Source organism: Cyprinus carpio, chromosome A25 (genome assembly GCF_018340385.1).
Source record: "Cyprinus carpio isolate SPL01 chromosome A25, ASM1834038v1, whole genome shotgun sequence".
Lineage (NCBI taxonomy): Eukaryota > Metazoa > Chordata > Actinopteri > Cypriniformes > Cyprinidae > Cyprinus > Cyprinus carpio.
Genome location: NC_056596.1, coordinates 11,595,031 through 11,611,558, shown reverse-complemented (window position 1 = coordinate 11,611,558; position 16,528 = coordinate 11,595,031). Strand labels below are relative to the sequence as shown.

Genomic DNA, 16,528 nt, shown 5'->3' with positions numbered 1-16,528 from the left:
TTTTGCGCGCAGGGAAAAAAGAGTGAAAAGAAAATTAGGGCTGCTGACAGTGACCTCTTAGCACCCTCAATTTGTCACCGATCTGCACGCATTGTTGATTGAAATTTTTAATTTGGGTGTCCTTTAGATTCACCATGAATGGCCATTGTTGGCAGAGATGAACTCCTGCTTGCAGCGCATGCAGGCGAAGGCATCTATTCAACACGCCCAAATGGATGCGCTCTCTCTCTCACACACACCCCCGAGCCCTCGCTTTCTCCTTCCTCCTCACAAAATAGGTGAATAAGACTTATCAGACATGAAATGACGGATTAATTGAATGTAGTGTGAGCCTTTGGTCGCCGCAGCTGGACGGGTTCTTTAGAAAAACACAAGGCTGCCCTAATTGTGGCCCGCACAAAAATTCCTTTGCCCTAAACGAGAGCAGGAATGCCATTCACAGGCATAATGTGCCTAATAGCTGCTTAACTCAGCCCTATTACACAGGGAGGATTTTTCCTTCTGCCAAAATATGTCTTTGTGAGTGTGTTGTTCTTTTAGGATGCCTCGCGAACCGTGCGTTTCCCATCATGCCTGTTGTATTTGTTGATGTTTCTCCTCCTCTTCTTGTCCTACAGCAGCAGTACCACTCAAAAATCGATGTCCTGATCGATGAGGCCTTTAAGGAAATGATCTCCTCTTTGGTCTCAAAGGTACTCCCAGCAGACATCCTCTCAGCTTCTATTGAGCCACCACATTTCACAACATTGAAATCTGGCTTTTGCCCATTCTTTTCAGCTGGCCTTCACTGCTAGCAACTGCAACAAGAAACGTTTTATCTGTTGTACCTTTTCAGCAAATGCTACTTTGTCCTAAATTGCTAATTGTTGCTTGTGCTAAAGGCGTATGTGCTTGTCACGCAAACATACTTATTTGCTTTCACAGTTTGCAGCTGTTCTGGATGGGGTGTTGTCCAAACTCTCACGATATGATGAGGGAACATTCTTCTCCTCTATCCTGTCTTTCACAGTGAGTATTTTCACATTCATTCCACCCACACACCCCTTTCCAGGATCTCATTTCATACTGAACATTTAATAAGCCAAAGATATTCAGCAGGTATTTTTTTTTAAAGGTAAAAGCAGCAGCCAAATATGTGGACGTCCCAGTAAGTGTCATTTTGGACAAATAAATGTGCATGATGCCGGCAAGCCCCGTGTGGATATTTTTGCATGCTGCTTTGCATTTGTGTTTGTGTGTGTGTGTGTGTTTTATTATTTACTTAGGGAAACAGATTCTCTATTCAGCTTTGCCAAGCGTTTCCATCTTGCTTTGTTTTTAATATTTAAAAAAGCTTAATGTGTATTATTTCATTATTACTTAACACAATTATATATTTTTTTATCATTTGCGATTCATGGCCAAATGAAAGCAGGATTGGAGCGTCTATCAGAGCTGGCTGAGCAAGACTAATTAGCAACCCGATTGGCTTAAAATCAGTCTCACGATCTGCCACAGTGTTGACAATGGGCCGTCACAAGCAGAAAAAGATGCTAATGAATCACCAGGAACCAGCACTGTTCAGAGCGCAGACAGTGAGCAAGCAGAAAGAAACTAACACAGGGTGAGGGAAAGACTGAGTAATCACATGACCTCCTGAACCGAGACCACAGTATTACAGAAGGGCTTTCTGAATAAAAACATGAATAACAACTCATTCCAGTTAGTTCTGTGACTAATATCAGACTAGATTTTGTTCATACATACAGTACGCCACCGTTCAAAAACTTGAGGCAAGATTTTTAAAAGCAATCTGTCATGCTCACAAAGGATGCATACTGTATATATATATATATATATAATATATATATATATATATATATATATATATATATATATATATATATATAGTGTCACATGATCCTTCAGAAATGTATAAATGTCATTTCTTTAGATGATAGAAACAAAAATCTAAAAATCCATTTATATGAAACCTTTTCTCAAAACTAGCTCTTTTTGACTCTTTTAACAAGAACTAAACCCGAATTAAATTTGCAGACATTTTTCAGTGCTGATTTTGGGGGGAATTTGTGGAATGAAATTTACACATTGTAAAATGTTCAACGGGGCTGAGAGAACTACACTTTTTTTTGGCAGATGAAAGCATTATCAAATTAGCCAAAATATTTAATATACAAACGCACAAGGGCCAGGAATGTTTGGGTTTCCACAGAATTGGAACACCCGTTATTAATGGTTTTTCTGTGGCATTTTGTGAATGTCCATGTGGGCCTAAGTTTAATCAAAGAGTGATTTTAGTGGATGTATGAAGTCATGAACTGAGAAATTAAAATTCCCTTGAACTTTTGACATATTAGAGGTCATTGTACTATAAAAACATCCTGTAAGTTTCAGAACTCAAAACAAATTTCAAGATTAAGAACAGAAAGTCAGTCAAACCCTACACATCCACACCCCATCGCTCCATCCGAGCTCTTGGCATTGGCTCCCCGAGGTGTGTGGCGAGCGAACACCCCATCTCCCCCTCAAATTATAATGTAACCTCCACCTTGCGCTTTTGTGCAGAAGGAACGCTGCTCCAAGAAAGCCTCTTTCACAGCTCCTGCTGAAGCTGGAGAGGGAGGGAAGAACCTGGCTGTGGTCTGGCCTTTGGCACTGAACATTTCTGGGCTCTTGTCACGAAAGGTTAAGCTCCTCTGCTCCTTTGTGAAGGCTGCCATTCAAGCGCCGGGGCTTTCTGGCGAGACGCCCTCCTGATAGCGCTCTGTTAACACACTCGTTCACACATTCACACCCACGGCTCGAATCTGCGCTCGCATTAGCGCTACCACAACAAAGTATTTACTCAAAACTTGCACAAACGCACTTCACACACTCTCTACTTTGGTACCGCACACACACGCTCCCACACACCTGCACCTGGACAGTGAATGAGGCAGTGGCAGGAAGCCAGGCTAGCAGCTCTGTGTAATTACTGCACATTTTGTCTCCCCTTCCCTTTCTCCTCTGTTTCCCATCCACACCATTTATCCACTCAGCTTAACCAGTCATTAACCTGGCCTTAATCGCACCGTCCCACACCTCTCCATTTATTCATTCACGCTCGGCCCACACCCAACCATCATGGCATTGTCTGGCCTGACGGATCGGGCCTGTCCCTCGGTCCTCCGGTTGGATTTTGTGTGAGAAGATCGTGTTTTCGTCTGCTTATCGGTCCATCACAGACTTTGTCATCCTGTCAGAGACATGGAAGGAAGGGCATTGGGTTAAAAAGACCCTGTCTTGTTTCCACCCAAGTGCCTTTTATGGGGTTGCAGGTGACTGCCATGATACATCAGCGATTATATGCTTGGTTCTGCACAGGAAGTGGCAGGTTTCTGCCCTTCATGATAATATAATATGTGTCTGTGAAGACCTCTGAAGCCCTCTTGCTCTTCATGACATGAAGTCCTCTTGAGATCCCGGTTGTGGTTGATCAACTGCTGTTTGTCTGGATATCAGCCGACTGTGGATGCAGTCAGGAGGTTATAATGTACAGTCCAATGAGTGCTGAATGAAAGGTTTAAACGTGTTGCTATCCAGTATTGGGGAGTTGCTAACTTCCTACAATTAAGGACATTACTACATGGCCTAAATTGTTTCAGTAGAATGACAGTTTGCCGCTTTTCCAGGAACAAGCTTGTTTTTACATCAAGTTGCATGTGAATTAGTTCAATACAAGATTGGATCCCTTGTTGAGTCCTTGTACAGAAGTCCATTCACTGCATTTGGCTTTTTTTTGTCTGAAATTTTTAGTTAAATCATTGGTGTGTTTGACTGCTTAATTGTTAAAGTGTTTTTGGTTTTATTAGCATTGAGTCTGTTCAATTCAATGATTATCCTTATGTTGTTGTTTTTTCTAGTGAGAGATAAAAAAAAAAAATTATATATCAAATAACATATACATTGCCAATCAAGTTTGGGATCAGTAAGATTTTTGGTAAGGTTTTTAAACCTTAGCTTGCAGATTGGGAAGCCACAGTTTCAAAGTAGCTTCAGCACACTGGTACTGTCACATTATTGGACCTTCATTTTGTCATCTGACCAACACACAAACTCACAGGAAGAGAGCCCTGACAAGAACAGGAGGTTGATGTTTAGGTGTCTCTTTGCTCTCTAATAAAAAGGGGGTTTACCAGCATTCAAGCCCTCAAGCTATATCAGCCCTTGAGTCATGGGAGGGAAACATGTCACAGCAATTACAGCACCATTAGGACCCCCCCCCCCCATGTTTTAACAGCCGCACTGTGAATAGAAATATTTTTCCACAGGTAAAAGGATTGCTTTTAATGGGGTATAAGTATATATATATTTAAAAAGTTTACAAGTATTTTTAGTTTTTAAAGCGTTTTCTCTATCATCCTTCAGCAGGCAGAGATGATGGTGGTGGCTGTCATTGTGTTGGTATTTCTGTTTTAACTTGGTAATGGATTTGCTCACCTTAGCATGCAAAGAAAATACTTCAATTAAAGGTGCACTAAGTCATTTTTGTTTATTTCGCTGTCTGGTACAACTTGCCAATTTAACGTCATACTGACATGAGTGTCGTGAAAGCAGCATCATATAAAGGCAAAGGATTTTATTTAACAATGTCACTGCAGAAATACCAGCTCTTATTTATAAATAATAATAGTCATCATATATTTTTAAATGCATCTCTTCTTCAATTCACAAAAGAATATACAATAAAGGCCCATTTATACCAAGAAGAATAAAAATAACGATATTTATAGTAGCATCAACATTATAAGCATATACTGCAGTTTTTGGTACAACAAGAAATAAATTATTAGAATAACCCAGTCATGTGATCTCAAAGTGCCGCCATGAGGGGACCCGTTCCTATGTAGAATAAAATAGCTTTTACTCAGCCACTGATCTGACTGATGTTTTGTCAAAAATATTGTACATTTCTTTAGGTTCGAAATGTTTCACTAAGTCCACCTTTATGAAGATAAAGTTTGAATGAATGTTTTCTGGCCAAATTTGCTTTGCATCAAAAAACAAAAAACAAATGAAGACACAGGATGAATAAATCCATGCTAACTTTGAATCCATCACTCTCAACAGAAACCCGGTATGGATCTAGCAGATACCTACATCACCTTTGTACGACAGAATCAGGATATTCTGCGAGACCGTGTGAACGACGAGATGTACACTGAAAAAATCTTTGACGTAAGTTCCTACAAGTCAATGAACACACTTTAAATGAGATTCAGTTTCGCACAACTGCTTTCAAACACCGTAGATACAGAAATGTTTCATATTAAGTCTAAAGATCAATGCAAAGCCAGCAGAATTACTTCAAGCAAGTCATAAATGAACATTCCAACATTGCATTCTATTCCATTTTTAATGGGTCTCGGTTCTTTTCCAACTGCGTTCCCACCACATTTCCTCAGCTGTGGGTATTGTAAAACCAAGGCCAATGGAGGCGAGAAGGGGTGGGGAAAGTTTTTGTGGGAAGAGGCAATAAGGCCTCACCAAAGGCACTCATCAGCCAACTGTGACCACTTCTAGTGCCTAAGCACTCACTCGGGGCTCCTGTTGACCTGTTTACTCTCAAACAACGTTGAGAGAGAGGTAGAAGGCGCAAATTCATACGTCTCGCTCCTTAATTTTGTTTAGAACACACTGCTCATACTTCCAATCCGCTTTCAGAGACAGCAGATCTATATAACGGCGCAAACACTCGAGAGGTTGTACACACAACCCTCCCGCCCCTATAAATCCTGAGCAGATTGCCTTCGAAAATGTTCTATTCTGAGCCAGATTGGAGAGAAGGAGTGTTTGATGTCTTCTCTTGATTTATTAGACCTTTGCTGAGGCTGCCGATGGAGACAGGCAGGTAGGATAGAGGTGCCCTGCACACCAGCAGCCCCTAATGTGTGTCACATGCACACAGTCATGCCCCAAGAGCGAGCCGAGAGAAGGGCCGCCTTGTATCACTGCAGAAACTTCCTCATCAAAGAGCTTGTGTGTGTGGTGCATCTCAAGTCTTAAGAATCCATCTGTTTCAAAACATTTAATCTAACTTGTATCTCTGGACAACTAAAGGTTTGGACGTGAATATATTTGAGTGTTTCTTCTTAAGGGCGAGCCGCTGTACCATTCGGTGTTGTGTTGCGAAGGCACTCAAGGAAATAAGAAAATCAGTCGCCACATGCCCTTGCAGGCTGCGGTCTGTTTATCCAGGGTGCTAAATCACTGTGATTAGCAGAGCGATGAGGTTTGCACGGTGAGGGGCCGCGGCCCTCAGCCTGGTCACAGGTGTGGAGGCTGCCCTCCCCTGCCTCCCTAATGAACCAGACAAGTGGACACTTAAGCGTGTGATTACCGACAGCGATTCGTCTGATATGAAGAAATGCCTTGCCATTCTTTCACCTCCAACAATTAGAGCACAGTCATCTGTTTCCCAACCAGCCTAAGTGCTTCAATTAAGTGGCGTCTCATCTTTCCGTTTTGCCCGCTATTTGTTAACGGCAGGAGCGGACTTTGCTGATAATTTGCGTGCTTTTTGGATTCATTTACGCTCCCGTCACAAATTTGGAAGTGTTAAAGTAAAGCCTTTAAATTACATGGGAAGCTCAATGAAAATGGGTCTAAGTGATGTATTTCGCCAGTAAACATGATGCTGTGGTCTTATACGATGCGGTCTTGCTTGTGCGTGTGCATGAAATCATATTGTAAGCACATGCACAATCAAATCTCAGTCTTTTTTTAAGCTTTTGACGACATAAGCTAATGATTTCTGAAATGAAATTACCAGGCTGAACGCAAACACAAGCTGGTGTCAGAGGTTCTCGCGCAAAACTGATTCACAGTCTGAACGCTGCTGATTAAAGAACCGGCTTTTTTCATAGAAAGGACCGGTAATTATATAAGGTGTCCCCGTGTGAAGTAATATGTGATCTAAAGGTGTTTGGAGTGCAAGGTGACCCCTTTATACGCAGATTCAAGAGTTTGCCCTGTAATTAGTAGGTTCGGTATCTTTAAGTTTGTTATTACATGTATGTGCAAACGCGACCTCAGATGATACTTGGGGCACGAGAAGATACTTCTTGTAAGTTCAGTAATGACAAATTAAGTAATGAATATTTAATACGCTGAATAGGTAATTGACAATTTCTTGCATGTTCTTTGCTTTTAAAAAAAAAGGGGTTTTTATATGTAGTTTGAGGTGTAAAATAAATTATTTTTGAGGACTGCAAAATTCAGAGCACGGATGTGAAATTTTCAAGGCACAATCGAACAAGAAAAACACACATAAAGGAACTTTTGACATTAACCAAAGGCAGCTTTTCCTTTCACGCCCCATGTAGCTCACATCCTTTTATTTGCTTAAAGTACTGAGGATTTTTTGCATCACATTTATATGCCCTTCAAGGTTTATCTCTCTCTTTCTCACATGCACAGCAATGGTACAACTCTTTGATGAAGGCGGTGTGCGCCTGGCTGACGGACAGACTCGACCAGCAGCTGCATGTTTACCAACTCAAAACTCTCATCAAGATTGTCAAGGTAAAAAAAAAAAAGAATACAGCATGAAGAAGTTTTTGTTCGAAACTCTGTTGATGCTAATTGACCGTGACAAGAGTGTCAAGTTCAGCTTGGCTGCACAACGAATTCCATTACCATGAGAATAAGAGATTAATTAGTACACAAGTACCATTTCAGGCGAATCCTGATGTATGAAAAGTCAAAAAGTAAAATCTTTGTGTCCTTAAACTACTTCATTGTTCTCCATGCTTGTTTTCGCTCTTTATTTTTGTGTACAGAAGTCGTACCGTGACTTCAGGCTGCAGGGCGTGTTGGACAGCATATTGAACAACAAGAGCTACGAGACAGTTTACAACCGGCTCACTATCGAGGAAGCCACGGCGGCTGTGTCGGCCGCAGACGGTCTGCAGGGCATTACCATGAGGGACAGCGATGAAGAGGAGGGTTAACATCCCAGCTACTGGACAGTCATAAACTTGATACAAAGAGGTCGGATTCCAGCTCTCCTGATTGGAGCTCACGCTTCATGCTCCCTAGCCAGTGCTGCACTGCCCTCTTGTCTAAGCCGATGTCACCATGCTTGTATAAAACTTTCATTGGCCACTTACAGACAGCTAAAGTGTCTCTTTCGTTCTGTATGTGATGTGCAGTGATACGGTGGCTCAACACAAGGCAAGCTCGAATAGCGGGAAGCACTTGTAGGCACATATTTCCCCACAAAGAACCAGCCGATGATTTGTAAGTGTATCGTGGACACTGTGTAACGCAGTGAAAACTAGAAATACAGAGCATGAGGGAAGTAGCGTCTGCTTATATGCTGTTTTTTTTTTCTTGCATCAGCTTAAGATCCTCAGGCCAAAGCTCCAAATATGGTGGATGAAATGCTAGTTGTTAACTGTAGTAAAGTCGTGACACTGTTCCACTCAATAGCTATGAATACACATTCAGATTCTGTAGAAATAACCATCGAGTGTGTCATGTAGGCTATAGTATGCTGTCAATGTCCAACTATATGTTTCAGATGAAAGAAAATATCACTGGATTTTAACAAGAGCTGTATATTTCTATTGTCTGTGTGCACCTGAGATTGCCCAGGTGTCTTAAGTGTTACAATTAAAGTGTTTTTAATGTCACTTCTCTGGTCTTTTTTGTTTTGCATGAAATTATATTGTGAAGGCTATATATGAAAATGTTAATAATGTGTTTAAACAACATCAAGCTTTTTAAAGGACATTAAAAAATGATGTGTAGGCTATCTTTTTATATTTACATTTTTATACGTTTTAAAATATATTCTAGATTAGTCTGTAATTAATAAGTGCACAGGAAAAAAAAAACTTTAAATGCAATTTTAGTTTGTTTATTCACCAAATAAAAAGCAGCATTGTTAAAACTGATTAATGCTTGAATGTGATCTCCTTACATATTCAACATTTTTATTTTATTTAGATATCGTTTCAGCCGCTATTAAAATTTATGCCAATTACTGGTCTCGGTATCAAACCCATTTAGTGTGCAGTTTTCTATATGTTCTTTTCAGCATCACCTTAAATGGCCTTTATCTGTATTGTGCATTATATTAAACAAACAAATTAAAAAGAAAGAAATGGAATTATATTCAGGATTCTATTACTACAATAGCGTTAACTCAATTAATTCTAGACGTCTACACTAAATAAGACTTGGGTCACGAATTAAAATAATTTGTAAATTCTAGTTTTGCTAAATAAAACGTGGAATAACGTAAGATAAAATAAATGCTTTTATTATTATTATTATGTTCCAAATATGAGGTTAAAAATGTCAAGGCTTCATTGTCAGAAATCGGTAATTTCTGTCATCCATTGTATTTCTTACTGAAATTAACTTTACACTAAATGCAGCGGAAAAAAAGACACTGGAAATTAAATGCATATCATCATTATTATTACTAAGTCATATCAAATAACTAATAATTTGACTGTCAATAAAAATCAAACTCTCTCAAAATGAGCTAAACCGAGTTTGTCGAGACATATAGCTAGCCGATATATTCAGATCAATGCTTGATTGAACGTATTTTTGTATTTAATATACGGGGGCCGAAAAAAACATGACATTCTCGAAATACAAACGTTAAGCAAAACGAAACAAACATTAAGATGCATTTGTGCCGTGATATGATTACAGAGGACTTCTTTTCTCGCTTTGCCTTCGCCCAGCTGAAGAAATCTGAGGAGCAGCATATGACAACAGCGAGGCGCCTGCTTATTATGTGAAAAAGCTCCAAATTGCAGGTTATTTGACACCCATCTGCTTCCAATTGAACAGCAGTCAAAATTAGCGATGTTCTAAAGTCGCCCTGAAAACACAAACATTCTCGCGCATTTATCTTACCGCCGAGCGTAAATAACCATTGTATAAAAACGATATTATGTAGCCTATATTTGAGAATAAACATAAAAATATTTTAAAGCCACGATTTGTCATCGACGCACTCATTTTCCATTTATAATTTACCTTTTAAACCGAATAATCCTTCACGAAAAATGTCTTCGCGTCAAATGATTTCACCGCGAGTTTCCACTTCTCATCTCTGCTTGTGCTCGCGGACTGACTGTAACGCGCGCGCCTCTCTCACTCTCTCTCATGGCATGATCTCAGCTCCTTGGAGGCGTTTAGCTGTTAATACCTCTCGTTTGGCGCACAAATCCCAGATGAATGTCCTCACGAGTTTGCGTTTGGAAACGAAGGTCGTCTGACGCGAAATATAGCTTTTCATAATCCTTTTTTTTCTGTGCGTGCGTGAGGTGGCGCGCGATGGCATGGTCGCGTGAAGTTTCACTAATGAGACGCGAAAGCATAACAAATAATTATTTCTTATAAATTACATTAAATCATATGTACACATAATAGGGGAACAATCTGTGAATTCACTGTAGGCTAAATCAGATAACAGGTGCTGCTGGAATCGAGCGCTTAAACACTGAGGAGACTGGGAAGTGTTGTAACACGGGGTGAGCTGGAACCAACAGTTTAACCAATTAAAAATGAACTACAGGGGTAAAATTACGATCATACATGACCAACAGCCCCCTGAGGTGACATATAAAAATAGAAATGAACAGGACAATATACACTCGCCTGTGAATTTAAAACATATAGACTACTGTTTTAAGTTTACTTCTACTGTTGTGTTTTTAGTGTTAGGCTATTATATGTATTTGTTTCGATTTTTAATATTAGCCTATTATTATTCATTATTACTGTCTTATCTAAAATATGCTATCCTATATATTTTCTATTTACTGTTTTACACTGAAATATTGTTTAACAAGTAAATTTGATTACCACAACATAATTGCAGAAAATGGTCATGCTTTTTTCTGCTAGTATTACAAATCAGTTTTATGGTTTCTAACAACAGTTTAGGGAAACGTTGTAGATTTGTAAATTAATTTGCATCTGATAAATATGAGATTTTTACATCCAAAAAACACTGAAGTGGAAACAAAATCGCTAAATCCAAATATCGTGTCCATTCAGTGTTATTCAGTCTTAATTTGCGTTCGCTTTAATTCAGAATAAAAAAATAAAACAACAAACAAACAATAAACAGTCCTAAAAAATAGTATGTTATTATAATATCGCCTTCCAGTCCAAAATATATGTATATGTATATATATATATATATATATATATATATATATATATATATATATATATATATATATATATATACACACACACACATATATATATACAAAATAAAACTAAAAACCGTAAATGCGGTTTCAAATCATGTAGGCTAGTTCAGGAGTTTTCAGATGTCAGATGTTGACAAACATGATGCATGCGCGCGCCTGTCATCTTGTGCGAGGTAATGATGTCACAGCGCGGCGCGAAGGGACCGGAGATTCGCCCAGCGCTTTACAGTTCTAATAAAGAGCACCTTCTTGAGTTAGTCACCCACAGCAGTGTGTAGGACAAGTGCAGGGAGAGAAAGAGAGAGAGAAAGCCGCTGTAGTGATTGATATAACTAAATCGAGCATCTGGGATGCTTTGCGTGTCTTTGACGTGCGCGCGTGGTGAGCCCTGAGTTGCGCTATTGACAAAACACTCTTTATTGAGCAATCCGGGGCGGACATAAGTGCTGATTGTCCGCAATTGACAAGCAGCGGAGCAGCCAGGGGGGCCTTTGCGCGTGATGATGTCTTTTCTTGCGGGTCACTGAGAGGAATCAAACTTATCTACAAAAGGAGGACACGGGTACAGGTGCTGCGCTCGAGTCATGGACAGCGCGCTGTACCACTCAGCGGGAATATTCGGCGCCCCTTCGGCTTCAACGGGAGGAAGCATGATCGGGAGCTCCAAACCTCTCGCTTTTTCGATCGAAAGGATTATGGCCAGGACGCCCGAACCAAAGTCGATACCGTTCCCGAGCTTGTTCCACGCTCCCGTGGGGAAAGCGGAGCCCAAGCAGTCTCCCGCGCCGCTGCACTGCATGATCCCCCTCATGCCGCTCGCCTGCGAGCCGCCTCATAAACTTCACGTCAATGGATTAGACCACCCTGACGCTGTTTCCTACAACGCGAACGAGCTGCTGAGCATCGGCTTGAATTACAAGAACGAGCAGCAAGACGCGACCCCGGCCATCGGACAGTACAAACTCTTCCGGCCGCGCGTGGTCAACCAGTCGTCTTTCCACGCCATGGGCGCCGCCGTCTGTTACCTGAACTGCGGGGAAAGCGCGTGTCCGCCTCACGCGGGTCTGGTGAACCTGCACCCCATGGCGTCTTATCTCCTCAACACGCCGCTGCACGCGCGCCAGAAGAGCCTGTTCTCCTCGGAGAAGAGCAAACCGGGCACCGCTGCGGACAGGTGTCCCCCTCCCGGCGTGTCTTTTAAGGAGCTTTCTCACTCTCACCTGCACCATTACATGAAGGAGAGCGCGCACATCTTGTCGGAGAAGTTGTTCAAGAACTCCGTGGCCAAATTAAACAGCGGCTCTCCTCAAACCAAACCAAAGGTGTTCACCTGTGAAGTTTGTGGCAAGGTGAGACAAGCGAGATCGAGCTTCTGTTTTAGCACAGATTGCATCCTCTCTTTTTAACACAATTTGCAATTTTCAGGTGTTCAACGCGCACTATAATTTAACGCGCCACATGCCGGTTCACACGGGCGCCAGACCGTTTGTCTGCAAAGTGTGCGGCAAAGGATTCAGACAAGCGAGCACTCTGTGTCGCCATAAAATCATCCACACTCAGGTAATCATGCGCATGATTTTTACAACCTACTATTTAAATCATATTAGTGCTGCCAGTGTATCTCAAATCAGTTTATTAACATACACGGAAAAAGCTGTAGGTGTAGAAACAATTTTCATTCACCATTATCCTACAAAGAAGCTTTGAACTCAATATAATATTATATTATATATAATATATATATAATTTTATGTAAAATCATTTTCTATTTCTAACTGTTTTAAATAAATTTAAAATAAGTCAATTTTAAAATCATTTCCAAAGTTTTAAAATTGCTTGTTTTATTTTTGTTGTTATTTTTCTTCTTGATTATTTTACTTTCTTTTATGTAAAGCACTTTGAATTACCATTGTGTACGAAATGTGCTATATAAATAAACTTACCTTGCCTTGCCTAAATGAGAAAATTCGTAGAAAAAAATTAAATGGCATTTTTTTTTTTTTTTTTTTTTTTTTTTGTAAAACAGCCTACTCTATAGCTGTTTTATTTACATCTTTGAAAAATCAGTGTACTACTAATTTGCAATCTCTGTTGTATGGGTAGGCTAAATAGTCCTATATGTAATATTTTGTTTGTTTGTTTGTTTAATAAAAAGACAATTATAGCCTAATTCAGAATTTGTAAATCTCTATGCAATTTTCAAGAGAAAAAAGGAGGTAACTATTTTATATTTTGTCTCTCTCTATTAGAAGATTTATTTCTTAAGACATTTTTTATTTTATTTTTAATGAGATAATGGTTTTAGTTAAAAAAAAATCGGTAAATGTCAAAATAATGATAGGCTTATAATAACGGAAAGTATAGCTATCTATATTAATAATAATAATTAGCCTATTATTAGTAGTAGTATTATTAAGAATAATAATAAAAATAATTATCGACGACAATAAAAATAATAATGATAATGATGAAATCTCATTTCGGATTCATTTCCGTTTATCATTGAACCAGTTAATCATAATATCATATTCATATCTCGTAAAGGTAAAATATTTTTCGGTCATTCTTTAGCTTTATTGTGTGTGTGATAACGTTTCTTCTCCATTTGTTTGCAGGAAAAACCGCACAAATGCAACCAATGTGGCAAAGCTTTCAACCGAAGTTCAACTCTCAACACTCACACACGAATTCACGCGGGATACAAACCCTTCATCTGTGAATTCTGCGGGAAAGGATTCCATCAGAAAGGTAGCTGTTCTAAAGGACATTTACTTTTTTCTATTTATCGTGTAGGCTAATTTATAAAACCTGCTATTTAGATACACAGAACGATAGATAGGCCTAATATGTATTGTTTTATGGCATGTTTTTTTTTTTTTTTTTTTTGGGATTGGATTCTCACATTTAGTGTTTTGTTTTCAGGAAACTACAAGAACCACAAACTGACCCACAGCGGAGAAAAACAGTTCAAGTGCAATATCTGCAACAAAGCCTTCCACCAGGTGTACAACCTCACGTTTCACATGCACACGCACAACGACAAGAAGCCTTTCACCTGTCCGACATGCGGCAAGGGTTTCTGCAGGAACTTTGATCTTAAGAAACACATTAGGAAACTGCACGACATTTCCCCAGGACCCCGCTCTCCGTCGACACCCACCGCGGGTCTGGAGGCGCAGTGAACTCCGAGAAAAAAGAAAATCTAATCGCGCATGCAACGTTTTATTTTTATTTTTTAAAGATGTATTTTTATTATTATTTGTATCATTTTGAGCGCCCGTCATCTTTGTTGAAGCTCGTCTGTGAATGGTAGATTATTACATGATTCTTTTTACTCTCAGGGTAACGACAGTCTTATTTATTTGAAACTGTACTGTTGTCATTAACTTAAAGAGAGTAATCGAAACCCGTATATGGAACATTAATTCTCGTGAGCGCTGTGTATTTTAAACCCCATTTTATATGTTTATTATTTATACGGTTCTTTGTATTAGCTATACTGTTTGCCAACTGTAAACGTTTTGTTAAATCAATGTGAATATATATGCAAGGTTTGTTGTAAATTTCCAATGGCATCTGATCTGTCAAAAAGATTATAAAGCGTATGATAAGGGGGAAATCAAAATAAATAAAACATATCTTGTGCTATATATAATTTTCTCTATGAATACGCATGTAAGACGCGTGTTATAGCCTAAAGAAGGCTTGGAAATAATATATAATTTCTGAAAGATCGTTTAATATGCAATGGAAGAGTTCCAGCGTCCTTTCTTGTCAAGCAATATCCATTAAGGTCTATGCAATCACGGAGATCCCATATTTCAGTTTAACTAAATAAAAAAATGCCATAATCAGTATCATAATTCTGGTACGCTTTACTGGCACTATCTGAATTGCAGCAGTCTGTGTAGAGACTGCGCACATTAGGAAGAGAAAACGCCCCCTCTAGTGGACCAAACTAAAAAGGGAAATATTCTCTAAAATATATAGTATACAACCGGTAAATTTAAATTTACTGTATGTGAAAGATGCAATTTCAATAATAATGGTAGTCTACTAAACAGGTGCTGAGACTATTCTGACAAAACCATGCCAAAGCTCAGGGGCAACTGTTCAGATTTAAAAAAAGATTTAAATCTTTGTGCAATTATTTAATATTTCATGTATTAATGTTTAAAAAAAGAGCTTGTGTTAGTGAGGATTTATTGCAGTATAGATGCCAATGATTGGGTTTAAATCTTTTAATAAATAGATCTCGAGGCACGGGAATGGGGTGGGGCCATAAACTACTTCAGCACCACAAGACTGAACAGCTCCCAATATTATATTATCGAAATGCTCAAATATCCCTATTATGTCTGATGTGAGCGACGGTAATGAAACTCATCTCTGTTATTCTTCTTATCCAATTTTCTGCAAAAAAATAACACGTTCAAATTAATTTCAAACCTTTTGTACATTTTTGTAAAACTTCCGTCTCTATTATTATTAGTATTATTATGGTTTTTATAGGTAAGACAACCCCCATCCCAAAAATAATGATTTAAAAATGCCTTGTGTAGTGAATATTGATTAGTCTTTCTGTCCTAATCTATTTCTATGTCCTACTCAGTGTCGTGTTGATTATCGTTCTCACGAGCGTTCAAAACGACTGTAAAAATAGTGTTTACACCGAGCAAAGGACAAAACCAGCAAGCCAGACCAGTTTGATAGGCAAGTTTAAAACAACGTTAGTCTGGCTTGAACAGTGTTTTTCATCCAGGAGCACTGAGACGCGTTTTATTTGCTTCAGGAACTTTAAATCTAGTTAACATCGCGCGGTATCTTTAATGAAGTTGAAGAAAGAAGAAACAATCAAAACTGAAAGCGCATATTTTAGCTCATGTCTCCTTGCAACCACAGTTTTTATAGCAGCTGCGAAAGAAAGAAAGAAAGAAAGAAAGAAAGAAAGAAAGAGGAGGGGTCTGTGTTTCCTCGCGCTACTCGGTCATCAAGCTGCGACGCGACGTCAAGGGCACGCGAGGAGGCAGATCCGCGTTCTCTGTCGGGATTGGTGGGAGCTAATCCAGGGCTCAGATTACTTCACCGAAGCGGAGACGCATTCCAGGCACAAACAAATGTGTGTGCTGTTATCTATACCGCATGGATAGGTTTAGTTAGCGCCACATTATTTGCCTGAAGTCTCGAAACAGGTCAATCCCGTGGCGTTGTTCTTCCGCCATTCACGTTTACGCGACATAAGAGCTGCTGCGACAGTTTATATATAAACCGCTTGTGCACTTCACACCACGTTCATGTGA

General features: G+C 39.4%; 2 protein-coding genes across 15 annotated transcripts in view; both read left to right on the top strand.

Moving 5' to 3' along the window:
* Positions 1 to 8,675, top strand: part of LOC109113744 (calcium-dependent secretion activator 2-like) — a 133,428-nt gene extending 124,753 nt beyond the window's left edge. For 10 of the 14 annotated variants that reach the window (XM_042715520.1, XM_042715517.1, XM_042715521.1 and 7 more), the window contains 6 exons: positions 618 to 692; positions 925 to 1,008; positions 1,115 to 1,147; positions 5,110 to 5,217; positions 7,459 to 7,563; positions 7,821 to 8,675. In XM_042715520.1, the coding sequence (XP_042571454.1) occupies positions 618 to 692; positions 925 to 1,008; positions 1,115 to 1,147; positions 5,110 to 5,217; positions 7,459 to 7,563; positions 7,821 to 7,991 (576 nt within the window). In that variant the 3' untranslated portion in view covers positions 7,992 to 8,675. The remainder of the gene's footprint in view (positions 1 to 617; positions 693 to 924; positions 1,009 to 1,114; positions 1,148 to 5,109; positions 5,218 to 7,458; positions 7,564 to 7,820) is intronic. The other 4 variants (XM_042715524.1, XM_042715525.1, XM_042715523.1 and 1 more) reach the window with 2 other exon arrangements.
* A 2,756-nt stretch (positions 8,676 to 11,431) lies between these two features.
* On the top strand, positions 11,432 to 15,418 carry LOC109051003 (fez family zinc finger protein 1). The gene is made up of 4 exons (XM_019068530.2): positions 11,432 to 12,577; positions 12,654 to 12,788; positions 13,844 to 13,976; positions 14,151 to 15,418. The coding sequence occupies exons 1-4, from the start codon at positions 11,813 to 11,815 to the stop codon at positions 14,408 to 14,410; spliced, it is 1,293 nt and encodes a 430-aa protein (XP_018924075.2). The 5' UTR covers positions 11,432 to 11,812; the 3' UTR covers positions 14,411 to 15,418.
* The last annotated feature ends 1,110 nt before the right edge of the window (positions 15,419 to 16,528 follow it).

Coding starts and splice junctions, on each gene's coding strand:
- LOC109051003 (XM_019068530.2), top strand. CDS start 11,813: ATGGACAGCGCGCTGTACCACTCAGCGGGAATATTCGGCGCCCCTTCG. Junction 12,578..12,653: donor CCTGTGAAGTTTGTGGCAAG/GTGAGACAAGCG, acceptor TGCAATTTTCAG/GTGTTCAACGCGCACTATAA. Junction 13,977..14,150: donor GAAAGGATTCCATCAGAAAG/GTAGCTGTTCTA, acceptor TTTTGTTTTCAG/GAAACTACAAGAACCACAAA.